Here is a 27,873-nt window from a genome sequence, read left to right as displayed (position 1 = left end):
TTTAAAAGAGAAGGTTCAATTACTTGATAATATATTTATTAAGAGAATCCATTGCTAAACATCCGAGAGAATAAAACAATAGAGGATCTTCATACATTTTAGACACCAAACACAGCCATCGTGAATCTGAAGGTTAAAAGAAAGCAAACTGCCCGGATCTTTGTCATGATTCTGCTAACCTTTAAAAATCAATGGGAGAGACCGACATCACTAAATCCAAGAATGATGATACATTTTAAAAATAAATAGAGAAATATGAACAAGTCTACAAGTAGAACGTTGCCCTGTCCATCCCGAGGAGTGCAGAGCTCTTGCCTTCTTTACCTGGAAAGAGTGATCTCTAGACAACAGCAAATTGGAACCATTAGGCCTAACTTCCAAGATACAGTTTGGCAGCAGCAAAAGCATGCTCAACAGATACAGTTTTGGAGCATCCCTAACCCTTTTTTTTTTTTGCACAGGAGATTAGGTAAGCATGACTGAAGTACCAACAGTTTACAAAGAGTCTTGATAAAGTTCAAACAATCCAGGGGTCAATTCCCCCTCCGTGATATTGTCATTAAGAAAGAATATCCATACTCACTTAAAATCAGCAAGCACTGTAACTTCAACATCTCACATTTTGGTCAGCAAACAAATGTAACCCAATACGATACCAATTAGTTGATGACAAAATTTAAAACAATTTGGCACATGCTATAAAGACATTCTTCCTTAAGAGGTGAAATACATGTTTGAACGGGTACAAGCTTAGGAAACAGGACCAAAGTAGCGCTGTTAACAGGTGCATGGTACAGGATTTGCTCTTCCACGTTCAGACTCCAGCAGCATGCGTGGGCGTACTCGGCTGGTTAAGGCCTATGGTCGAGCAAAGCCATCCTGCAAAATCCACCTCCTCTGCTTCAGATCTCTTAATGAAAGCATGAATCTTAATAGAGGAAAATAAAAGTTACTCGAGCGCTCAGCAAGGCAACACGAGGAGGTAAAGAATCATTTTGAACGAGCTACAATAAGTCTGATTTACTTTCTATGTTTCTGTGGCCAAATTGTGTAGTAAGCTTAAGGTGGCCAGTAGAGCTCTTCTGCAGGATTACTGAAATAATCAGCATATGAAGTACCCACACTGCAAAGTATTCCAGAACAATACTGCCTACACAGTGCCTATTGAAAGGTACTTACAGCACAGTATGCGATAAGAATGTGACTCAGCCGCTTGAGATAACACGCTGTGGAAAATGTCTGCTGTCAGACACAAGGGCTTTTTGTAACAGAAAGAATTTGATTGTATTTTGCAGCCTTACTTGCTACACAGCAGCATCAGGGCACAGAAAAATGTATTTTCTGCAACAGAAGTTAAGCTGTAGCATTAAACTTGAGGCCATGAGAAGATCCAGTGAGAATGAAAGTCATTTCATGTAGAAAAAAAAAGGTGTGTTTCTGTCTGGTAGTGTTACAGATATTGCAATATCAAGCTGATGAAAGAAGAGAAGCAAGCTTCTTCCCCAGAAACTGCTGAAACTTCATTGAAGTAGTCCATAAGGTTAGTAGTGGAATGTGGTTTGGCTGTTCTCTTATATACTTTACGATTGGCTAAAGTAAAAGCTATTTTGCTAATCAAACAAATGGCAGACTGAAAAACCACCACGGGGCTCCTCCACAGTCCCTGTTTTAAGGGTGTGTAAAAGCCTGAGGCCTCTAGATCTCTGGGTAAGAGAAGCACTCCCTCCCCCAAAACTGTTTGAGCTGTGTCAGGAGGCACAAGAGACATTCTAGGCTGTACGCTCTGATCCTACTCTCAGCTCAACTGAGGAACCCAACCTGTATGGAATAGCGTTCCATTTCAAGTTAAGAACTTTCACTTACCATCAGCTGCTTCAAATCAGCTCTCTCAGCAGGATTCTTAATTAAACTACGAAAACAAAGGATTACACAAGTTACACTCAGAATAAAGATCAGGTCAGATTGTGTTGGTATGCTGGTTTTGTCCTGGGAAGACACCACTCTAGATGGAGTGCTCACTGCACAATGCTCTGCACAATGCTCTGCACACCACTCATAAAAGCATGGATCCTCTTGTAGAAGAGTTTTGCATGATCTGTCCTTATAAGTACTGCCATGTTTTCAATGCTGAGAAAGTACTCATATAGTTGCCACGGAAGCAGAGATCATGTCTTCAACTTATGTTTATTTAACACCTCCTGGCTCTGGGGTTCTCTTTGAATGCATACGTTTGTCACGCTGGTGTCTATTAAATGAGCCTTAGGCACATTAGCAGAAAAAATACTTACCATTTGTTAACAAAATCTTGGAATTCAGAGCCAAAAACACCATTGGGCAGTTTTGGAGGTGGCTGAAAACAAAACAGAAGTCCATCAGTTAAAGCAGAACAAATGATGCTGTACAACCTATCCAGAGCCTCAGCTAAGTCCAACCTCTGAGTAAAGCTGCCCTAATGCTACCCTATCTATGCCATCTTTCCAGAGCTGAGCTCTGAAGCAAGTATCAGGCAGACTCGAACAGCCCAAACAAGGACTCCTACTGCAGTAATAAAGATCAGATAACCTGACTTAGCATAACATTACCCCTATGTTCTATCACATTTACAGTTAAATTAGTGCAGATAGTTGATTACCTCATTGACGATGTAATCCAGAAGTTCAAAGATCGCCATTGGGGGTCGGCTGTCTGGTCCATAGGCTAAGGAGAAATAAGGTAAGTGGGAAAACACAGCGTCATTCTTAAGTGGTAGAGCTGTTTCCAGAAGCTAACAGGCATATGTTTCATTCCTGCATGGCAGAGTTTCAGGACACCCAGTAAATTCAAGAGGGAAAGTGGAATAGCAGAGTAATACTTTCATTCCAGCAGTGATCATTATTCTCAAGTCTGATCCAAATCATTAACTTCACTGAGAATGTTCCTATTGTATTTGGATATCGCTGCATCTTTGGCGATGAACCATACCAACAGAACGCATCTCAATGGCAATCAGAAATAGGATGGTTATTAGCATAAGGACATCCAGCCCGTGATTTTCAAGCTCCAATACCTCCTAATAGTGAGACTGAAGCAGGTGCCCTATCCAACCTTGTCTGTTCAACCTTTAATTACTTTAAGTGTAAAGCCACATTGTGCAGATCAATACTAAATAAGCAATAACTTAAGCTCACAGCAAAACATATCAGAAAAGAATCTAACTGATTTTATATCTTAGCATTAGTTTTGTATATCTTTTGACCATCTACTTGGTATGGCTCACACTGGCTGGTTTCATTGTTAATTGCTTTACTTGCCTCTCCCATTGGAACTTACAGCTCATTGGTCGACCAGGTGTTCTTTGCCTGGGTGAGGTCTCTGTGACTGGAGAATCTCCCTCTACTGGGCAGCCAAACATCAACTCGAGCTCCTTAGAGTCAGGAGGAGGAATCGGGTATCTGCCAATGGCCATTTCTACCAGAGACAGCCCCATACTCCATATATCCGACTGCACTGAATAATGAGTTCCCTGCAGTCTTTCCGGCTACCAGAAAGAAAAGAAAGAAGATGGAGACATTGTAAAGTACTGTAACAAAGAAACTTAGAGTTGCATTCTATAATAGCCTGAATAAAGCAGGTGATGAAACCCCCATACACGGGTGGGACACACTTCACATAGGTCCCTATAGAAGAAATGTGTTAATGCAAGGGCTATTGAAAGTACAGGCATACTTCAGTTCCAGATCCATATTCAAATAGCTTCTAAATAAATAGCTCTGCAATCCACTGATGTGGTAGTGAAGTGTAACAGAAAAAACAGCTGGTTGGAAACCATTTGGATAAACCACATGATTCCTGAGCTGTGGTTAAAGATGCCCCAAAACGAAAATACACAAACGTTCATTGAATGTAAGTTTAAATATTTATGTTGTGAAAGTTTCTTTACAATCTAGAAAATGTATTCAAGTGAGGCACTATTGATTGCACACACCTTGTTCTTTTGCATATAACAACTCTCCAGCTGTAGTTTTAAGTAGTACACTAAGGGAGACACTGCAGGAGAAGGGACTTCAGACAGTATTACAAGAATAAAAACCACAGTCACGGCTTGGAGTGAGACACAAAGCAAAGCTGAATCTCAGTCTCTTAGAAACAGCAAACTGAAAAAACCTGAAGGTAGGCAGCACTCTGCTCTTATTCCTTCTACCAGAAGAAAAAGGGAAAGTCAGTAGCATGCCAAAGGCCTCTAAGAGATTTTTTATTAATGCTGTTAGCAACAGCCTCTAAGTGTGTGTGGGAACATAAGCCACAGTTATTTCAAGTATGTTACCCATATTAAACAGCAAAAAAGAGTAGACTGGCTTTGATGTAGAAATGCAGGCCCCATGCTGAGCAGAAGCAGCATTATTATGCTTTTTGTCCTCTAAGTTCAAGCCCACAGTTTCAGTTCTACAGCAGGAACTCTGAATGCTCCAATTTTAAGAGGTAATTGGTTGCATGCTGAACAGGTAAGTACATTAGAATAAGAGATCTTTTATTTCCATTAGTGATGACCTTCACATAATGCACAGTTCTCCTGAAGAGCAAGCTTCAAAGGTACTCCTTGTGAACGCGAATAAAGAGTGTGCTGCAAGAAGTCCCAAAGCAGCTGCCATGGCCTTGCCCACAATAGCCACTCCCATGCTTTTCCTTGCTACCAGAGGCACACATAGTTCTCAGGAGCAGACACAACAGACCCACTAATGAGGGAGCAGCATGCCTCCCTAGTGACTGCAGTAGAAAGCTGGAGTGGAAAGCACAAGAATTAAATGAGGAGAACAAGACATAAATACTGTTTTTCAGAAACAGTAACCGCAAATGCATTAACCAACTGGATTCTGCAATGCAGATGTAATTGCATCTCTTCTGTAGTATTATGAAAATATCCCACATGCTTGGCTTCTCTTGCCACAGTTCTCCCCCCCAGCTTCAGTGTAATATCATCCTGGAATATTCCTGGAATGCAGGAAGTGAAACAAACTATGAAAGCAGTAGAAATAGCCACAACAGCTGGTTTTGTGTTTGATTAGTCGTGATAACTCCACTCCAGATAATGCATAGTGAGCTCAAAGCTATCAAATCTGTACTTACAGACATGTAGGAGCGTGTGCCCACAAACGAGTTTGCCATAGAATCTATCAGTTGTCCACTGACACCAAAATCACAAAGCTTGATCTCACCTCTAGAGTTTACCAAGATGTTAGATGGTTTAACATCTGGAAAAAAAAAAAAAAAAATGGATGGATGATTTTATAGCTATAACAGATAAAATGTGGAATTTGACAATGAAAGTCACATGAGAGGTGAGAAATACCATGCATCTAACTACACCATGATTCCCACCCCTCCTTCAGTATTCCCAGAGAAGAGAGCAGGTTCCCTATCCAAGCCCAGCTCACGGGCTCTCTTTAGATATACATAAGTGAAATTAAACTTCTTAAAATGTAAGTGCAAAAACGCTGTGATCTTTAGCTTTGGATTTCACCCACTTTCACAGCTTTCAAATATTAAGTTTGTGCATCTCCAGCCTCCTTGCAATGACAGATATTTGAAGTATGCTGCCATACCAGCTTAACCACTCTTTAGCGGTGTTCTTTAGTGCACAAATATCAAGAAGCCCTACACATTAATCTCACGGTGAACTTTAGCAGTCACACCAGCACCCCCAACCTAATGGTATCAGAATTTTACTTCTTGGATTTCTGGGTCCTGGGCACTTAGTGGAGCTGTTTAGCAGGCAGGAAACCAGAATGTCCTACACAACTGACACAGAGCAGGGAGTCCTCACAGAGGGCAAGGCTCCAGAAGGCTCACAGACAGACAGCTGGACCTCCTCCCAGCTCTGCCTTCTTTATACAAGCTTTGACTACTCATAGAGACCTCCCCACAATCACACTTCACTGAGAAAAGGAAGAATTCAGTCTAGGAACTTGTTCTGTTTGTTTAAAAACCCAGCAGGGAGAAGAAAAAAACAACTAGAAACCAAACAAGCAGATATTTGCTAGTGCAGGAAAACAGGCAGCACAGATAGCAGCTCTCAGCTACGTGGGAGACTTCAGCTGATGTTCTGTGTAAAAGCAAAGTAGAAAGTGGTGTCTGCAAAATAAACTGGAAGCACTGCAAAGCCTGGACAAATCCTAGAGGCCCTATTGGTTGTGGGGCAACACATCCATGCACTTCTATCACTTCAGTTCAGTACAGACAAATTCCCAACTACCTCTGCAGAACATGAATACTTCGTGCTCATAATTAAAGGGCAAAAAATAACATTAGAACTTCACTGCCAATGAACCAGATGACATTCACCTAATAAGAAAAAATAAAATAAAAATCACATTCCAGAAACCATCTGGCCTTTTGAAGACTTTTTTACCTGTAGCATTTTGCAAGCTTCTATTTTGTTACACACCACAACCTCCTCACAATAGCACAGCATGTCATGACTACTCCCTGGCATTGTATACAAAATCTGCCCTTCCCCAAGCATTTCATTTCTCTCAAGGCCTCCAGTGTGATCAGAAAGCAATGTTAAAAATGCTGCTGTCTTTCCAGCCCTCTATATGCAGCCTGCAGTGCTATTTTATCTCCAGAATATGATCCCTTAAGCAGTTTCTCTGGAAACCAAAAAGATCTGCAATGCTGAACAAAACAGGAATGCCAAGGTATCCTTCAAAGTGTGAGCTCTATCACACAAGAAAAGGAAAAATCTAGAAAGGAAGAGCAGGTGTGCTACAGAAATAAAGTACGTGGCTTTCAAAGAACATGAAAGGACCTCTCGTGCATCATTACGGGTTATTTAGCAGCAGGGCTGTACAGTTCTGGAGATGCTCTTAAGTCAGTTCAGACAGGTGGGTATGGGACACTTTGTATTAACCAGCTCCCTCTTCAAAAGAGAATTTCTGGGATTTATAGGCTGTCATGGAACCCTGATGAGGTGTGCCTGCTCTGTCTGGGCCCTGCTCAGCATCACAGGAGCAGAAGCCAGTTCAGGATGAAAGAGTAAAGGGCCTGGACATTACTGTAATGATTCTTTTTGAAGGGAAGGCGAGTGGCAAGGCACTCGAGAATGTCCTGGAGCACATTTGGTGATTGTAAGATGCCCATAAACATTTACAAGAAAGTACATACTTGTTGCCATGGGTTCTCAGCTGTACAACTATCCTCTGAACACTCAGAGGCACAGCCCAGACCTCCAAGACAGGAGGGACATCACACACATCACCACTGAAAATGAAAAGGGATGTAGCAGCTGAAGTCAATATCTATCACACACATATAACCAGGAGCCTTCTGAGAGCTTTTCCACACAACTATTCCTGTTTTAAGTGATTTCTCAGGGCAGGATCTTGTGAGAATGACCTTGGAACTAGTTCACCACAACAGACTGTTAACAGCAAGCCCTCTGTGTTGTACCTCCTGCTCTGGAGCTGTAGACTGCAATCAGAGCTCAGAAACCTCACTGTGCAAGAGGAGACTTCCCATATATTATTATAACTCAGACAGTGCTTAAAAAGGACTTTGATTACTTTATAGTATTTCTATTTATTCAGGGACAAAACAGAACAAAAAACAGCAAAAAGTTTGTATGTATTAAAAACTTGTCAAAACACTTTGCAACTAGAGACAGGACACCTGCTTTTCCTTCTCATTTGCTGCCTTCCAGTGTTAACCACAGAAGTAAACCAGAGCACAGAAGTAGCACATCTATTCAAGTCACTGTTACAGTTATCTTTATTGAACAGAATAGGAGTTGCTGTGATAACCTATCGTGGTCATGCTCCTTGCCCCTTCCTTTTCTGTGCCTGCTTTGTATCCCACTGTCCATCTTTTGGGAGTTTGGCAATTTGTACCTTGTCTTTTCAGAGAACCCAAACAAAGCACGGTATTCCCAGTGAGCCAGCAGTCTATAAAAAGACTATTTTCCATTCCCTCCTTAATAACCCCTAATGACTTCTTCCTTGAGCTGCCTGTAATGACACGTGAATGCTTTGCCTCAGAAGTCACAGCTAGTTCAGGCCGTATCTCTGCATGTGAGCACGCTACACTGAGCCTCATGATGAGCAGCAACCACATCCCATTTCTGGCAGGTCCTTTAAGATTGTCACAGCTACTTGATCAATCCAAGAAAATGCATCACTGACAAGTTCTGCAGATTTTTTTAACTGTATTCCTTCCTTTCAGCATTATTTGTCTAAAAGCATCCTCTCACATTCAGAATGCAGGATGCTATTTCCTGCAGATGATCACAGAGAAGCTGTTAACATCTTGCCACCAGACCCTTACCCTGAAGTGAACTCCTATCCATGATGACATCATAGCAGTCCTTTGTTTTACTGCCCCACACTAATGCCAAAATCTCAGTTGCCCTAACTATCCCCTATTGCCATCAACCACACCAAAACAGACATTCACTCCATGCTCAAAAGTACCCATTATATTAAAGTAAAATAATGCTTTGATGGTGTTACATAGCCCAAGAAAAACAGGTTCTCCTTAAACTGTTCTTTATGCACTAAATCCACTGAACAGTCCGCTTCAATGGTAGAAGGTACATGAAACATTATTTGAGGCTGCTGGCAATCTCGTTTAGACTCATTTTCCTTCCCCAGACAATGAACACTTGATTCGTAAAACATCCATGAGTGAGACCAGTCAAGGAACCAGAAAACAAGCAGGATGCATACAAGGTTCCAAGGATGCACTAAGACTCCTCCAAACCTTATTTTCCAGTCTTGCACACTACCAAAACCTGACACTGAAAACCACACACTGATCTGCTGGTTATGAAACAGCTGTTTTGGTTTGGAACAGCTCTCCCCCACACCACCTTTTTTGTATGCTTACTTTTTTCATCTTACTGATAAGAGACACTTTATAGCATCATCTACCTCTGCTCCTCCCAGTACACTCTCTTACCAGGTCATTGCAAACTATTGTTGATATTATGATGCCAGATGCACTGATGGACTGAATCGCTCCCTGGAAACGAATTACCACAGACCTTGTTCACTCCAGATTTAAGAAGGGTTTTATTCTTGCTCTTCTTTTTCACGCTAGTGTTAGTGAGGTTATCTATTTATAAGTCTCCTGCGCTCACCACAACACAAAAGCAAAATCCATGTTAAACCAAACCCAACCCTGGAACAAGCCATTCACATTGAGTGTTGGTCACACCATATCAGTGCAGGAACAATAGCCACAGAGTGTGCACTACAGAAGGCAGATAAAGTAGAACAGGTCTCTAATGATTACAGCTATGTCTCCAAAATAATGCTGACTCAGTTACACCAAGAGAAGTGTGCATTTAGTAGTTCTATTTATTTCAGCTGGGATTCAACAAAGAAGCAGTCTGGAAAAATGTAACTATCAGAAAGAACTTCACCTGCACTAGAAGGGTTTTCCCAGGTCAATGTAGTGCTATTGCTATGCTGTAGACCTGGCCTTGGTTTGGCTTTGCCCCTCAACCCAAGGCTGTGCGATTCCAAGAGTTCTTAAAGAATAAAGTCATAAAAAAGCCTAAGAATTTAAAATGAAGATGTAAGAACTCATAAGAGAAAAGTGGCTTTGCAACTACCATCAGAAGTCTCTAGGAGTCTCCAGTCTCCTTTCTCCAGCAGAAAGCTATATTTGATTGCTTAAAAAAAAATAACAGTGATGTATAATAAACACAATCTACTTCATGTAGAAGGTGATTGTACAACAGATTGTATAAATCAGACTTGGCCAGCAATTAGCAAACATACTCAGACACATTAATGTCTGATCAAGATATTTTTACAATCTCAAGATTGATCTCATATGGTACGAGACTCAGCGAACAGCTGGCATACAGCACACAGTGCACAGAATGAGTGATGCCATTCAAACCAGGATATGAAACACTCCATCTCCAGTCTTCAGTTTACACGTCAGGAATAATGGAATTTATTACCTTCTCATATCAAGTGAGACTTTTCTTTCATGGAACATGTCATGTTAATAGAAGAGCTGGGTTTTGAAAATGGTGATTATAAGCTGAAAATAAGGTAGGGAAAATAAGGTCTGGCAGTGCAGAAATAACAATTTGATGTAACTACAGAAAGAAAATGGTTTTGAAAGTCTGGAAGTCTGGAAGTTATCATCCTGCAAGACAAATGTTTACAGGTGGTATGCAGGACAGCTGGTAGAAACACCAACTTTTACAAGTCAGTATATAAAATACTGTTGAACAACTCAGGTCCTTTAATATATTCCTGTCTCGCTTGCAAAGCGAGCTTCCCTGTATCAAGTCAGATTCCCAGCTCTTAAACAACTCCCAGCTATGCAAGCAACCCTGGCAGCAAGCAGCTTCAACCATAGACAAATTCTGAGCACGCTATGATATAAGCATACATAAATTCAGAGACAGTCTGGATAGTAGAAGCTGAAGACAGATGACGGCTGTAGTAAGAAATGTTAAGTTTCCTTCACACTGCTGAAAAACCAACCCAAAAAACCCTCTGAATCAAAATCCTGTCGAACCATGAGGAATTTATCATGGAAGTATTTTCATCTTGGATAAAAAAATTACACTGAAGGAGACTTGCAATATAAAATTGTATCTCACCTCTGTGCATTATTTTATGCTTTTCTCTCAGATACGTGAGTCCTTTTATTACCTGAAAACAAGTAAAATAAGAATTTTACAGTTATGAAACCAAAGATAATTGCATGTTTTTCTTCTACAAGGATTCTAACTGAACACTAAGTACATTGTGGAGCTTCTGTTACATCAACATTGCTAAAAACCAGACTCAAGAGGATCCTCAGTGTATGCTCTGCACACACACAGCTTGTTGCACAATAAATACCAGAAGGACAACATTAAAAAAATCAATTAATGAAATGTTACTTCTGCTCTTATCCAGAAGCACCCACTGATACAAAACAAAATGAAAGGAAATGCACTGAAGTGTGTGACATGTTCTGGGCTACCAAATAGTGACATGTACAGAGATTGCCTTCTTTTAAAAGAAAACACACTTTAAAACTAAGGAACACTTCTCTCTGCCACATCTCTCAGTCCTGGAGCAGCTGCTTCCTGCATTACCAAGCTGAGATGCACACACACCCACCCACAGTCTTTGGGAGCAACGAGCACACTTACTGCAATGCTGACTTTGCCCAGTATCTGCTCTGGAATCCTTCCAGCCTTTTTCAGCACTTGATCCAACGAGCCGCCATCCTGGGAATACATGTTTCAGTAGTCAAGCTTTACATAAATTGCTCTAAAATATTTGTTAAAATATAAGACTATAGTCTGAAGATTGAATTAAGTGGGAAATGTTACTTTTCACATTTTAACACTGTTGTGATGCATAACTAAAAAAATATCATTCCTTAATGGGAATTGCTCCATGTTTTGCAATTCATCAACAGGGTGCAAATACTGGAAAATATAGAACTGCTTCTTAAATATACAGGTGTTAATGGCGCTGTGATTGTAATTAGATCTGTCCCCCTTACCCTCAGAGTAGATCCTAAGGAGAGGAAATTGACTTTTATTAGCTCTGTGCATCTGTAGTGATTGTCAGCTTTCAAGGGAAGCTCTCAAAGCACCAAAACACAAATAAGTGCCTCATAGTTTTATGGGTTTTCCATTGGTATTCCACATCATAACATCGCACAGTGCACTGGGCATTAAAGAGTTAATGATGTGGAATATCGATGAGAAACCATAAAACCATGACAAAATATTGTTTAAAGTTCCACCATAAATAACAGCCTTACTAATTTTAAGAGGCTAAACCAAATGCATGCACTGACAACCCAAGCAATGTAAGATACACTGCACTGTTGCTAAGGGCTTCTAAATAGGAAGACTGGTTCAGTATTTTGAGTATCTGAAAGAACCTCTTCTTACCCCCTGAGGAACAGCTCTAATACTGGAAGAGGCTCAATACAACTCAGCTGCCTGGAAGCCCTGGCTGCAAACATCAGCATCTTTCAGGAACAGACTCCAACCATTTTGCATGTTACATACCCGCTGTTAAGCAAGACCAAGCATTCATTTTGAGTTTACCTAAAATACCAAACCCTAACATCGTCAGGCCTTTGCCACCTGTAATTTGTTTGAACATGTTTTACTAAAGTATGAATTCCGACTGATGCTAATTGAATGAAAGGAGATTCATCTAATCTCTTTCCCAAAAGGAATGCACTTTCCACCCAGTGATCTGTATTACGTCAACAACATAATCACTTAATTAAGACTAGAAGTAATCCACCTTCACTGTTTTGTATCTCCTTAATCAACTTTTCTTTCCATACAATCCTGGATCTAGACCATTTAATCCAGCACTAAAACATTGGATTTCATACTGCCTTATCTTACATTGAAAAGATATCCACCAGAGATATTCCCTGCTTAGGAACTTCCAAATCCCAATTGCTCTGGTTATTTTATTCCTTGCAGATGCGAACATTTGTGGCATTCAAACATCTGTGTAAGCAATGCCCAGATATTTTATCATTATTCTTCTTTCTCATTACCATTTTCAATTCTGAGAAGCTAAGTTCTTTATAATTCCTAATAGTTACTTGTATTTTAGGAGCACACACACTTTCTATTCAGCTAGAACATGCTTTACAAAATGGATCGTGATCACTTGTTCCTAAGCAACCATCAATTTCTTCTAAAAATTTCTGTAAGAGAAGACCAAAGCAGCACTAAAACAATCACATGTACTTCCCAGAGAAAGTAAGGTTTCTCTGCAAAGAAGCAAGGAAAATATTCTTAAACCTTTAACTACAGAAAATCGCATTCCTATGACCACATGGAGCCACACGGTGCCTAGAAAAATGAGTGCTTTTCTATTAAAATGAAACTAAAATACTTTGATCTTTAAAACACTGTCTAAATTCCTTAAGGATTTGTTTCCTTCTTGTGCACTGATCTTTGTCTGCATTTCCTGTAAAATTTGAAAGAGACAAAACATGGATTCAGCTGAACCACAAGAAATTACTTCCTTGTTATCAGAGCTTCTAAAGACCCCACAGGTGTCAAACCAATCAGTGTTATTTGATCCACGTGCTCTTAATACTGCACAAGATCAAACCTAACCCAGCACAAGCATTTGAAGAGCAAGATCAGGTTAATATTTTTCAATTCTGAGAAATTTTATATAAAGCACCATGGATACAGGAGAAGAAATTAGGAATCTGAAATGATTTCAGATTCTTTATTCACACAGGAATAAACTCCTGTGTGTTAAACTCCTGACACTCAAATTTGAACATACAGCCTGTTAATACCTTCAAGTTACAACTCATTACTATGTACTTACCATGTGTTCCATGCAAATGCTGATTTCCCCATCGCTGTAGAAAGCTCCATAAAAGCCCACTATGTATGGTGAATTGCACTCATGTAGAACCTGCAGCTCACGAATGATCTGGTTTCTAATAGCTGGCTTGATCTCTAGATGAATCAACTGCAAAATAATCCATTCTTATTATTTTATCAGTGGCAAGCGGCCTTCCAGAAAGAAGAGTTTGTTCAGAGGGTGTGCAGGCTGCAAGCCTCAGAGGTTTCCAAAGCCCAGATTTGTAACCCAGCCCACTCTGACCATACAGGTGTTTGCTTAGAGCAGGTCAAACCTCACAGTCTCCCTTTCCCATCATAGCTATCCTATGGCTCAACTGTAAAGTCATTCTTATTTTCATAGTAGCAAAGGGAAAGACAAAACACCATAATACAGCATGAGGAAGTTGAAGTATTATTGCTCATGAGAAATACTAGATTTAGAGCACAAACATGAAGTTATCCCTAAAATAGACTGTATTATATAAACCAACAGATGTTCTCCAAGTTACTCAAGTATTCTGTCTTCATGCCATCTCTGAGCAAGACAACTTCCAAATCTTTTAGGAATTTCTCATTAAAAATGGCAAAAATATATATATATATATAAATAAAAATCCTACTTTGGTTAAAAGTTTTAAGGAGTAAAAACTATTACAGGAAAGTCTATTAAAACTACTGACACTGTAAATAACACCATTACACTGAAAAAGGTTAGGGTCTGATAAATCAGTAACAGCATCTGGTAGGACTGTGGAACGTCACGTGCAAGATCTGGGGGTAGGTTGAGTTTATCAACAGGATGCTATTTTCATACACCAATTTCTAAAGGGGATGGATGTTTCCTATCCCCAAGCTGCAAAATGAAAATTTTCAGTGTAATGTAACAGTGGCATCTGCCATTTGAACATGCCCTGTTTTATCATGCTGGAAGGCTGCTCTGTTTCCCCATGAAGCAGGTGAGCCTGCCAGCTTCCTGACCTACTGCGGTACAGTGATGAATGCCCAGGCCTGCTGGTCCTTCAGATGTGCCACCTGTGCAAGGAACATCGCTCACAGAAGGAAGAGGCATGAGGTAACAAAACAGAAATAATCCTATAGAGACACAGCCGCATCTCCATAACTGTATTTGGTTCCCAGGGATTTTGAGAGAAAGTAAAAGCTCCTCTCATCTATGAGGTTTAAAATATCAGGCTATTTAAGGAATGAATTCTCTGTTCTCTTATAAGCTGGGTCACAACTGCTATTGGTTTTGCAGCATAAAGCTGGATCATTGATATGCACTATCCCCAGAAGGTTGAGTGCCTTTCTGCACAGAACCCACCTCCACCCTAAAGGAAACTGTAAAGCAGGAAACACTGCTGTATTCCAGCACATTCCCTCATCTTCAGTTTTCTGAGCTTTCTTTTTTTTCCAGTATCCTCCAGAGGCCCTTTCCTGCTCTGCAGCTGTAAAGGAAGCTATTACATAGAGTATGTTTTTTCCACTCCTCTAAACTTTTGACCCAGAGTACAAGATATCGCTACTTTCCCCAGCTGCAGCTTCTGGTAACTTTGTAGTCCTCCTACTGACTAGTGAGGCTACTGTGTTTTCTCTGAAAGACACACACAGGTGAAAAGATCCCATTTGTCAAAGTGAAGGGAAGGGAGAAGAGGGGAAGTAATTCTTAACCTCTCATCACTAACACAGGACACTAATTCTGAGGAATCAGAGCACAGGACAAGCAAGATTAACTTCTACTTTTCAGCAAGTTGGCACTAAGCAGTTTTTTGCATGTCAGCATCACTTATTCCTCTGAATTATATTTGAAAGCCTGCTTAATAAAGATAGTTCTAAACATCCTCGTTTCAAGGCACTCACCTTTCTTGCCATGATGAGGCCAGAAGGCTTGTGAGATACTTTGAACACCACCCCACCATTCCCTGCTCCCAGCTCACTGATCTTCTCGAAGTCATCATCCTTCAGCTCCCCAACTTTTTGTTTCTGGGTAAGGAAAGCTTCGAGGCGCTTCCGTTGCTGTTCATCCAACTCGAGCTCTTCCAGCTTCTTCTGAAGCGCTTCCAAGTTTGTCCTGCACAACAGAAAGAACAAGCTGGCTGTTAGGCTGAGCTTACTCAGCAGCACCAAAAGAGGAAGAGCAATAGATCACTGAGTTCACAGACTGAATACACTATATTTTTGCACCTATACGTGCATTATCTAGAAGGAACAGACTTGTACAGTCATCCCCATGAGATACATATCATTGGATCTCTGTTCTAAGAAAGCAGCATTTTATTCCAGATTGAGCAGTGCCATTAACAAGCAAGCAACGTACCACTGAGGTACAGGCCAAATTCACATGTGTTAAGCTCAGCTATTGACAGGAGCGGGTTTAGTGACTCAGCAGCAATCCTGATCACAGACCTCATGAATCACTGCGCATCTCTCCAAGCTGTTTTTAGTTCCACATATTCAAGGATTACACTGTCATTTCCTACAGAGCCTATGTGTTTAATCCATTGATTTCTCATGCAATTATACAATTAATTCATGTAGAAGCTTCTCAACTAGATGTCAATAATTAATTTTTAAAATAATTTAACTTCAGATTCTATAAAACACTCCATCCCAGCTATCTGAAAACTTAAATGCCCATTTAAAATTCCCTGCTTCCAATTGAAACAATAAGTTTCCACAGGAATAAACAGCAAATATCTGACATTCAGCCAAATTTAAGGCAACATCCACAGGGAATGCAAGATGAAAGATTGGAAGAGAATCTGCTTCTACAGCCTACACCACCCTCCATTAAAAATAAAAACAACTAAAAAATACAATTAAGATCCATCAGTAACCAAGATAACCATTTCTGTTCATCACTTGATAAAACACACAGCAGAGAGGCACATTCCCTGAGCAGCCAGGATGGTGCTATGAGGACGAGGCTGATTTCCCAAGACACAAGGACAAAAAACTCTCAGACTCCATGGGACAGAGTCCCAGGGTGAAACCTCAACTTCTTAATTAGGAATCCTGCACCTCCAGACAGGACAACAACCTTGATGTGAGTGCACCCCCAGGTACAGGCAATGTAAATCATATAAAGCCCACAAGCATTCACAGCTCTTCCCTGCCAAAGGAACATTCGAAGTTTAAGTGATGCCCCACTCTCACTTGGTTTATCAGTTTAACCACGTTAGACAGGATGCAATCAAGACTAACACAGGAAGCGATAATACTTAGAAGAGCTGAACTAAGTAGGAGACAGAATGAGACCTCTGATAGAAAGGTGAGCTGTGTTCAGTCACTTGGGTTTTGTATTTAGTCAGTCCAGGCATAGGATTAGCAAACAGTGATGAAAAAGTAATATCTAGATGCATGCTTAAAAGAGAACCCTGATTACTGTAAAATGAAGCAAATATATCACCAGGTGCTTTATTTCCAGGTCACCCACTGAGACCAACACGGCACAGCCTCCAATTGACCTTATCAGGGAACTTCAGTTTCCTTTGAAAAAAACAACCTCCTCCAACCTGCCCTGGCAAGAGGCCACTCCTACATTCAGGCACAAATTCTGAGAAGGAAAGCTGAACGCTCTGTCTTTTTTCAGACTGCTTATTGCAGGGCTGCTCACTTGGAACAATAGGGGAACCAGAGCTATGGGAACAGAACTCGACATCGCTTTCCTCGCTCTGATGGGAGAAAATAGCTATTGAGTTTTTGCTCTGAAGCAGAAGAGCCTTTCAGTGCCTGGAGACAACAGCAAGATGCCTGTGCACGTGGCCTGGAGCAGACAACGTGCCAGTGTGAGGGAACAAACACTCAGTCAGGCCAATGCTTTTGCATGAAAGACAACAACTTGCTAAGACTGCACTCATGTCATCTGTGTTTGTTCTATTCAGGTATGCATTACACTAGAATTTTATTTATTTATTTATTTTATTTTTTTAAAACACTTCTCTAGAGGGGAAAAGCAAAGCCTCAGTACTCCTGTCAGTATCACAGAGCAAACCAGGACCTGAATCAGCAGTGTGCTCCAAGCAGTAATGGCAGGGCCTCCATTACCTGCCATGATGTGCAGTAACAGCAGTTAAGTTCTCAGGTCTCACTTGTATTTTTCAGAACCAATTCTTTAACTGTAACATAGCTGGAATACGAAAACTTTCAAAGAAATTCACCCAAGAAAGACATGGTCCAAATTACTGCCCAGATTGTAACCAACCATAACATCTCAGTTACCTTTATGGTTACCTTCTGTCCTGCCCTTTGTTACTTTCTTTTTTTTAACCCTCTCTCATTCTGGTCACTTGCTTGAGGCATCTGAAATGATTAAATAAGTGTATTTTTAGCACTAAAACACAGCTGGTACTAATCCAGCTCCAGTATGCAAGGGCAATGACAGTTAGGAAGCTGCACATTTGAACCCTGGCTCCTGCAGCAATTCTGCTCCCAACCAGTAGCTGTGACCATTATCTGTACCATCACAGCATGAAGGCAGAACAACACCTAAGTACAAAGAACATACAGGAACAGATGTGTCAGTAACAGGTACATCACTGCACTCCAAGTTTTACAAATTAAACCAAAACAGCAGATACAGCAGATGGAACACACGGTTCCATGCGACAGAAGGACCCCACAAAGACACTACGGATGTTCTAAAAGCAGCAGAATGCAGGTGTGCCAACAGCCGCCTCCAGACGCAGCACTAGGATGTACTCAATCTTACACAGAACTTACTTAAAAAGACAGATTCCTATTAAAATTCATCACCATTACCTTCTGCAGTCTTGGAGCTGTTTTTTCACTGTCACAAAGCAATGTCTTTGCCAGGGTTCCATCAAAGCAGGAAATCATCAAAACCACCTCAGCACTTCCCTGTTCCAAGCACTACTCTGAAGCAACAGGTTATCATCCAATTTATTGCTATCAGTTCCAAAGCCAAGCACACACTAACACAGCGCACCAGGGAAAGAATCCAGCTTTTGTAATGTGACCATCTGAATGAAGCAGTGGGGAGGTCAGCGCTGCTCTCCCCGCTGGTTAAAGACACAGTGCAATTCCACAGGATGTGTTCAGTAAATGCCTCCTTCATCAATGGGGAGGAATGGGTGGAGATGCTGTACAGCTTGCTGACAACACCACTTCACAAAGCGTTGTCTTAACTACTGAACGCCAGGGGCAATTACTGCAAGATTTCTCATCCAAATGAAGGAAATAAATCAAAAGCAACCAAAACTTCCACTTCACATTGAATAGAAGTTTTCACACTCATATTGGGTGAAGAGGAGCAATAGATTCTGCAAAGTGTGCTCCCTCTGTGCACCACGATGGGTAGAAGGCAAGAGGAGCCTTCAGGTCACACTCTTCAGGGCAGCCACCTCAGCACTGAAGAAATCTCCTTCAGAAGTGCTGCATTAGACATCTGAGAGCACAGCTGCTCTCTGAACTGAGATAGGGAAGAGAAACACTGCCACAGTCTTCTGTTATGTAACACTGCAATAAGAGAAGAGAGCTCCTTGCTCTTAGTTCACACTAACAACACTCCACATCCTTGAGATTTTCTTTAAGCTCACTTTAGCAAAGCCTACATTAACACTGAAGTCTGCATTAACACTACACACAAGCCCAAAGTTTTCTTCAGAAAAGAAGAAAGCTGGAAGAGGAAATAGAAATCCAATGCCATATTTAACAGCAATTTGTCAAATAGCTGTTTAAAGCCATCACTATTGGATCTGCAAGCTGAACAATTAGCAAGAGAGAAAGCATAAAGAAGTACATTCACTTGCAGCTCTGCTGTCAGATGAGGACACAAGCTTAGGGGCTGTTTTCTAGAACAGTGACAGTAACACTTTCCCCAAGCCTACTCAGCTGTCAATCTAAAGGAGAAAGTAGGCAGTTCACTCCGTTATTTCCATGAACAACTTCAGCCAGGGAGATGAAATAAAATAGGAAGAAGATGGAGGCACTGAGAAGACAGACTGCTTTGCACAATGCTGCCCAACCTGGGCAATAAGGCTTTTTGGGAAAATAACCAAACACAATTTAATTTTACCTTTAACAAAGAACAGAGAATAGGATGGAAAATGTGATCTGAGCAGCCCACAGCTTCCAGGACAGGTGCCTCTGCTTCTGGGCTGACTCCAGGGCAGCCTCAGAAAACACGCACGTAAAGCGCCACAAAGATCTGAGCTCACCCTGCGAGAGCAACATGGAATAAATGCACCATTTTCCAACTCCCACTCATTTTCAATATTGCATGTTAGAGGTCCTGCATAAATAATCATTACCTTTAGGTGGGACGTATGATTGCCCAATATAAGTGCTCTTTACTAGCATTAAAATTAACACCTCAATGCACCATTCTGTTTTCAGGATGCAGAGATGGTACAGCACATTTTGAGAAGAAGCAGATCGTTCTAAATCACATCTATTTCTTGGTAAAAGGTATGTGAAACCAACCAATTTTCCTGCCTGAAAAGCTTCCTGCCAGCCTAATTTTACTTAAATTTTCTCATTTCTCTGAGGACGAAAGGTGTGTGTTCTAAAGAAAATGCGATGTGACTCCAGGTCTCCAACAACTGGCACAACTTGAGAGTCCCCAGAGGCCGAGCCACCAGGCAGGCATTCCTGTTTTGCTCAAGCCCAACCAGTATGTCACAGAATCATTTTTCCAAATGAGCAGAAGCATCAGATAACATATCTGATCTGAAGGCAGAGCTCACACAAAAGATAAAGATGTGAGAAGTAGCACAACGGGACAGACATCAGCTTCCCTTTGCTCACAGAGCCTTTGGCAGCTGCTCACGGGCACTGCTTGGGTTACAGACCTCCGACCTGGGCAGCAGCAGCTGCCAGCAGGGCTCCAGCCTCCTTCCCATATTCGATGCTGTGACTAAGCTTTATCACCAGTATCCTGCTCAGTCAATAGTTTTCTCCAGACTTGCTGTAGTGTTGCAACTGAAGTTTGTAGCAAATTAACTCTTCAATCTTGATTTTAAAAAAAATCCCAAGAACTGAATCACCAAGTTCTGCACCTTCCTGCCACACTCAGCTGTGCACCCATTGCTGCTATTCCCAGCCACCACTGACTGGCACAGCCACAGGGCTATCTGTGCTTCCTTATGGACACAAATTTGCTGGGGATTCAAAACAACACAAAGGATAAACAGATCATATAAAGTTCTAATCACCAGACTACACGCGTGCATTGATAAATCTTCATTTTCAAATATTTTAAGTCTCCAAACCCTCAAGTAGGAGTTAATAAAACCAAGGGCAAGGTAGGGAGGTAGCAACAGCTACAGTATCTTCACAACCCCATGATGGATAAGGACAAAGCTTTAGAGAGACACTACAGTAACAAAGAGATGAAGTTACAGTATCTGCTTACAACCCCCCAGTGCCAAGATCACAACTGCGAGCATCAGGGGCAGAGCAGGGGAGTAGGAACGCAGCTAAAAGCTGCAACTGAGCATCAGGGATGGGGAAAAGAGAAGTGCCGGAACATGCAGATAGAAACATAAGAAAAACTATAGCTGGGAGTAGAGTACAGAGTACTACCAATATTACCATTTACTACAGAAAATAATCATTTTGATTTTACATGTACAGGCTGTAACAATATGTACAGAAATAACCACATACACACACCTATATAAAAGCAGAATATCTGTATAAAATAAATAAATAAGTAAATAATAATAAAAAAAAAAGCAGTGTTATTTCCCTCCTAGAACATGCATCCTGTGCATCAGATTCCTGTACTGGAGCCATTGACTCATCTTCCCAGCACACCGGGAAAAGTTCTGGAACAGCAAAGAGTCATAAAAACAACAAAGAAAAAGAGACAAGCTGCCAGGGAGCTTTGTTTTAAAAGCCTTCGTGTAGACAGTTAGGAAGGCGCTCATCTGTGCAAGGGCTCACACACAGGGTGCAGTGTGAAGCAGCCTGCTCGTGCCCTTGCATGTAACACACAGCAATAGATGCCTCATGCACTTCCTCCTGCTGTGTGCCAGCAGGAACCCAGTCCTCAGCAGTCAGCAGAACAAGCCCTGCTGCAGTTCACTCTCCTGTTGCTCGGATTGAGTCAGGTTAAGGACGGCTTCTCACCAGATGTTTGCAAAGGGATTCCTAGCAGTGACTCCGTCTTCCCCAGTTGCTCAATTCCTGCAGTGCTGACTGGCAGGCAGCTTTCCTAAGCATAAAAGAGGCTGCCTGAGCAAATAATACGGAACATGTATCAACCAGAAATCACCCCATCGCTCATTTCTAACAATGTATCAGTAAGCCTTCAGAACAAAAGTTCACTTCTTCCTTTCAAAGAAAACTCTTAGTAAGAATGAACAGCCTCCCCCTACATGCAGCAAGCTAAAAACTGACGCTGCCAGCTAACAGTGCTCCCTTGGACAGGAGCTGCACAGAGGGTAACGTGGGGAAGAGCACGGGGGGAGCTTTAGTATGAGAATGTTTGGAATGTGAAGACCATCCAACAGATAATTCCTTCCTCTGTCCATTCCTGAACATCCCTCCCATGTATGTTACAATACCCGACACCCACTCCAACAGCTGCCTGATGAACTTCCTGCCTCAAGAAAATTCCCTACAATCCAAGGCTTTTTAGTTCCTCCAGACAATGCTTCACCAAGCATCCTTTGCCCAGACTAACAACAGCAGCCCTGCTGTCATGCCAAACAAATCATTTGAGTGCATAGGAGGTTGCCTTGTTCCTCTCCAGCTTTATATTTTTCTTTTTAAATAAAAAAGGATCATTTTCAACTACTAAGTAACACTGGAAGGTCTCAGAAGTAATCTGGTCCTCTCGAGAGGAAGATCTAGGACTATTCTATTAAAAGATGTACTGACCAGAAATTGTAACCGCTGGATTGCAGTGCAGCTCTGTGTCCCTCGCAGGCACTGCCATACAACCCTACAATAACTGGGGCTCCTGCCACAGGAGACTGCTCTACCCCATGCTGCCCCAGCCATTCATTCCTGAACCACCCAGAACTCAGGCACTTAAAACTTAACTGCAAAACACCTATTTCCAGCTGCCAAACCCATCTGAGATTCTTCAGCAGGGAAAACTCTCAGTTCAATACAGATCAATGGTTCACTGGAAGAGATGGGACAAGGAAAGCACCAGGAACACACAGGCAGAGCAAAAGGAGGACAGATGCTCTGGAGCAGCAGGATCTTGCAAGAGTCCCATTGTGAAATCCCACCTTTGTAAATCTATCTGTAGAACTGGTGTGGGCAGAAAAAACAGTCGGGATCCAAACCAGCAGCTGGCACATTCCTTACCTCAGATCTCAGCAAAACACAGCAATGCTAATTTTCACTGCACAGTTTATTTGGTGCTTCTGAACTGATTGAGGCTCTGTGAACAACAACAAAGTCATGAGGAATGACAGTAAGTTTCCATTAGGGTAATAACACCCAAGTCTAAGTGCACAACACGACTCCGCACTCTTACATCAGTGCTAACTGTCCTAGAAATATTTCCTACATCCACACCTGACAAACAGCTTCTGGTTCACAATTAAGAACAGCACAGGTCGATTTGCCTCTTCTGGTAGTTACAACTTGTGCATTAGCTGTGTGTGCTTACTGAGATATTTTCTCAGCACGTGCATCCACAAATAATGTAAAGAGGTAAGACATTCAAACAAGCTTTTACTCTATTTTACTCTGACATGTCATGTGCTCTATTAGCTTCTTAATTATTAAAACGTTATTTCTAAGTCAATGAAGGACAATGTCAGATTGAAGCAGATTAAGAAAGTCATTACATGTTTTAACCTAAATGTGGAGAGCTCAGAAAACAGTGTTTTGTTGTTTGCTTCAAAGCATCCAGCATTTATGACATTATGCCTAAAATGTGTTCTCATACCACACACATTTGTAAGCTTGGCTAATTCTTCATTAGCAGGCAGTAGGAAGTAAGGAAGACTTTTTTCCCCCTCAAGTGTTTACAGCTCTGCAGTAATTCTGTACACATTTAACATAACTGCAATCCTGCCAGCTCCTCCAGATCTCACCTCCCAGCACACACGTGAAAATGCCTTGAAGTCAAAGGAATCCCAATACAGGGGCTGCCTTTCAGCAGAGACTGTTTTTAAAATAATCATAATCTATACAGAAATAAATACAAAGCCAACAAGCAGAAGTGACACAGCAAGCATTACAATGAACAAACTGGCAAAGACCTTCCTTTCCCTTCATCTAAACTGACATGCAAGAAAAGCGAGCAAAAAGCTTTACTGCGTGCAGGAGAAACTCGCAGGACAAGGCCTGCTCCCCACAGCATCTAATTACTGCTCACCTCACATCCCTCCAGGTTTCAGTGCAAGTCTGAAGACCGAAGAAATTAAAAACCAACTTCCCACCTCAACCCATTTGTTCAAAGCCCAAACTGAACAAACATGAATGTTGTAAGATGCACAGTAAACAACTTCAGAAAATTTCAATACAAATTGAAGTTCAAACCACTTCTGCATAATTCCCAAATTATTCTTTGACTATCAAATAGAGGCAGCTGTAATCCCAGGTCACGCCAGCTAAGTCAGAGCCTTCCTTAATGAACTGAAAGAGAACAAGCAACAAGAAAAAGCTAATGTGTTAAGAATTTAAGTGCCCCCTTATGACTGGATTTTGCTGGGCACTGATTTCCAAGTTACTCTGCAACATCTTTGGACTTGATCTCAAGTCTCATCCTGTGAAAAAACACAGTTCCTAAGGTCATACAAACCTGCAGGCAGCATTTGCTTGCACTCTCCTCAAAGAGTTGCCTCCTTGCAGCGCCTTAAAGGAAGATGTGAACTCCACATTCTACCTTTCCTTCCATATATATATTTTTTATAGCTAAAATTGAAGCGTTCTTTCATGCTGCTTTTACAGCTCAACAGGAATATCTTACTCTGCTGCTCTACCTCATAAGACAACTCACCACATCACACCTGAGATGAGCATCATGTTGTTCCTCTACAGCAGGAATCAAAGCTTAGTCTGGACAGGGGAGAAATCAGTTGACAGAAGGATACATGAGTTGTGTATTTGGAATTCTTTAAACAGACCTGGGGGAGGGGGGGAGGGAGGGGAAAAGGGGAAATGGTATTTCAATTGCAATTACCTTCTCCATATAAATGCTTATACAATGGAAAGGCAGTGACGTTTAATTCAAAACAATTCTTTTTGTCTATTAAATCCAAGTTCCAGGCATTTCTGGAAAGTTCCAATTATATTACCAGAGACAGGAGTCATCTTTATTTACTCAGCAAAGGGAAACAGCGCAGCTTCAGAGTAGCTATGGCAATAGGCAGGCAGGTCTAAATGTAAGCGATGGGCAGGCAAAGCAATCACAAAGTGTCTCTTCTGAAATTAAAGACTGTAAGCAGTGACAAACATCTTAACTGCAGCATTCATCACTTCCACAACATAAAAAGGAACTTAAAAGAAACTATAAGGCTTCATCACATTTTGTGGCTTGTTGGATTTTCCTGTTCAGTGACAAAAATGTATGGACCATCTTTCACTTTTTTCAAATGAACATTTGATATAAGTCTAAGATACATGCCAAAACATTCTATACACGCGATCTATCATTAAACACAACTTACATCTCAAGGTATGGATTTAAACAGTTTTTGTATAAATATATAAACACTTCTGAACATGGGAATTCTAATGCAAAACCCTGAGACCAGTGGAAGACAAACTCATTATGAAGCCCAACTTGTTAGTTATAACCTCCCAATCAAAAATACATTCATGTGAGTTAGAATCAAGCCCCAGCATATACTCCAAACCCTTCACACTGCAAGCTTTTTCTCACTCCAGTCAACGAATTCCTAATGCCAAACAAGGAAGAAGACACAGACAGGAGGCAGGGGAAGCAGAGCACCCTGAGTCACTGTCTCCTCCTCCTATTTCTGCCTTGTCCACTTCCCTTCTGCCAGGAAGCAGAAGTACCAGAAGCACCCAATCCTAGAAATATCAAACTTCAGTATTTTAAAGCCAACAAGGGTACAAGGATCTCCCCCTACTCAATAATCTCTTCGGAATACACTGCAGAACCTCCAGACTGAGGGTTTCTGATGTGCAACATAAGATTACTGATGGCCAATCTATATCCATTTGGTTTTGTACCAACGCTGTCTTCAGGCCCAAAAAATTTCCTTCACTCATTTTCACGGAACAGCCATCTCACCTCTCAGTCTTCGTTTTACTTCACTAAATTTGAGCTTTTATTCTTCCATCCTAAAGAGGTTCTGTGCTCTGGAGAGGAACAGACAAGCAGCCAAGATCGCTCATGCCAAAGCGACAGGTTTGTGTGTTCTGGAAGTGGCTGGAGACTCAGGGCCAAAGTTCCATTAAGTCAGGAACAAAGCTTCACAAAGCATTCGCGTGGTACTCAGACACCTCTACTGTTTATTTCAGCTGCTGAGCAAGAGGAAAAATTACTGAGCAGATAATCAATCACCTGAGAGATTTAAAAGAAGTAAAAAACCAAAACCTTTCCAGCTTTATTCCAAAGCCATATCCAAGTTCTTAAGCAATTATTCTGAGTAATTTCAAGCCTTTCACAATGAGGATGTAATATCTGCAGGATGAAATAAACTAATTCTGGCTGTGTACGGGACGACAGGTTACTGGGGCTGCTTCTTCACTGAACTGTCTTCTAAAAATACTTGATACAACTCTAAACTTGGCAAAAGCAGGTACAGGTCTAATGCAGAACAAAGAGCAGAAGCTCGGGAGATGCACATACCTGATGAATTAAAGCACCAAGCGGAAAGTGCAGCAAGACAATCCATCAGTGTAAATACAGCCCAGTACTCCCAGGAGTCTCCCTAAGCACCCAACAGTATCAGACAGTAAAAATAATTCAACATGATAACACTTACTGTATGAAGAAATACCTAAGAACCACAGTATTTAATACTGTATGGCTTCTGATTAACTGTTGGTAACAAAACAATAAAGTGATAGGCGTATCATATTTACTGCATCAAAAACCAACATGCAAAAGGGAGCCCTGAAAATGAAACTGACTTATCCACAACTGCCTTGAAGAAAGTCACCTACAAGGTGCTACACAGATAAATATGGAAAGAAGATCTTTTTGCCTGTTGATGCAGAAGAAAACCTGAGTGATATTTCAGATTTCTTTCTTGGATACAGTTGTGAGTCCCTGCCATATTGAAGAGCTCATCCTTCAGCTCACCATCAAAAGACTTCGCTAGAAGTGCCACAGCTGGAGCTGCAAGATACTGAGTGTATTCTGTGACCATCAGGTGGATGAGTGAGATCTGAGCCTGCTTGAAAATGTGGCAACAACAGCAGCACACGTGGAACACTTTCAGCTTGAGACGTGCACATCTCGCTGCAATTCTGCGCTGTGTTCCCTGACAGCAGAACATAAGCACATCAGAGCGCAGCTCGGGTATCCAAGGAGCGAACCATACAGGGGAAGGAATCCATCCTTACACACACACACCCACAGCTCGCACCTCCGTCACCAGGAAGTCCATCACCTCTGCTTATAAACTAAGTGATGAATACAGATCTACCAACCTGATGGAAACTCCTTTTGTAACGAATGTTACGCAGCTCTGACACCACCTGCAAAACTAAGGCCCCACGGTAACGCAGACCCAGCAGCACTGCGAGCAAATGGAACAACTCGGCATTCGCTGCCCCCTTCCCCTGCACAAAACACACCGGCTGCTCCCTCAGACCCCACATCCTCTCTGACAGCACACAGCGCTCACCTACGCTACAGCCAGGAAAGCTCAAAGCCGTTTTCACCCAACACACCCCTTGGCATAGCCAGCTTTACGTGCTAATTACCGACAGATTGACTCAGATTAGCGCTGGTTTATCTTAAAGCCAAAGAAAGAAAAAAGAAGCCCACACTTTCCCTACAGATCTGTGACTCCTGATGACATTTCTCCCATACACATCTATGAAATACACTGTTAGAAGCGCAGAATTTGGCCTTCGTTGTGGAATTATATAACCTAACAACGTAACAGACCCCATTACAGACACAGGCGCAGGGTTCACCTCACGTACCCGCCCCGCTGCAGCTCAGCCCGAGGGGTCCCGGCCCGGAACCACCGGTACAACGCTGGAACCGGGTTGTGCCGAACCGGGCCCCCGGCGGAGCTGCAGCCCCTCAGCAGCCCGTGCTGGAGCGGCCCCGCCCGGCCCCTCAGCGAACAGCCCGGGCTGCACTCACTCTGCAGAGCTGGTCCCGTTGACGGCGGATCCATCCGGAGCGGGGTTCAGCTGGATCGGACCCGGCTTCTTTTTGGGCATGTTCCCCCCCGGTCGCGGCCCCGTTTGGGCCAGGTCCGACCGACTTCCCGAGATGAAGCAAAACTTCGGGGCCGCCCCTCAGCGCACAACGAGCGTGAGGCCGCCTCCACCACAAGGAGCCGAGGACACGACGCCGCCGCTCCGGCTCGGTACAGCCGTTAACACAGCCGGTACCGAGCGGAACCGAGCGGAACCACACAGAGCGGAGCGCGCACAGCACGGCGGAAAATAACTGC

General features: G+C 42.0%; 1 protein-coding gene across 2 annotated transcripts; it reads right to left on the bottom strand.

The window, feature by feature from the left end:
• Positions 1-19: 19 nt before the first annotated feature.
• MAP2K1 (mitogen-activated protein kinase kinase 1) lies at positions 20-27,637 on the bottom strand. Of its 2 annotated transcripts, none has more exons than XM_015873322.1 (11): positions 27,558-27,637; positions 15,194-15,404; positions 13,317-13,463; positions 11,138-11,215; positions 10,598-10,649; positions 5,104-5,228; positions 3,310-3,517; positions 2,633-2,697; positions 2,289-2,350; positions 1,864-1,909; positions 20-928 (listed from the first exon to the last, which is right to left on the bottom strand). In XM_015873322.1, exons 1-11 carry the CDS (start codon positions 27,635-27,637, stop codon positions 815-817), a joined length of 1,188 nt encoding a protein of 395 aa, XP_015728808.1. In that variant the 3' UTR covers positions 20-814. The 2 variants fall into 2 exon arrangements, with proteins under 2 accessions (XP_015728808.1, XP_015728809.1); XM_015873323.2 differs by lacking the exon at positions 27,558-27,637 and adding an exon at positions 18,095-18,261 and having other exon boundaries at positions 330-928.
• Between the last annotated feature and the right edge of the window lie 236 nt (positions 27,638-27,873).

This window comes from Coturnix japonica, chromosome 10, assembly GCF_001577835.2.
Source record: "Coturnix japonica isolate 7356 chromosome 10, Coturnix japonica 2.1, whole genome shotgun sequence".
Lineage (NCBI taxonomy): Eukaryota > Metazoa > Chordata > Aves > Galliformes > Phasianidae > Coturnix > Coturnix japonica.
The sequence above is the reverse complement of the archived record's forward strand: the minus strand, read 5'-3'. Positions and strand labels throughout refer to the sequence as shown.

Bases quoted from the DNA above. Each gene is read 5' to 3' on its own strand.
- MAP2K1 (XM_015873322.1), bottom strand. From the start codon at position 27,637: ATGCCCAAAAAGAAGCCGGGTCCGATCCAGCTGAACCCCGCTCCGGAT. The intron at 15,405-27,557 runs GTGAGTGCAGCC...TCTGTTGTGCAG, and splicing joins AACGGGACCAGCTCTGCAGA to GACAAACTTGGAAGCGCTTC. The intron at 5,229-10,597 runs GTGAGATACAAT...TTTTTTTTCCAG, and splicing joins GCATAAAATAATGCACAGAG to ATGTTAAACCATCTAACATC.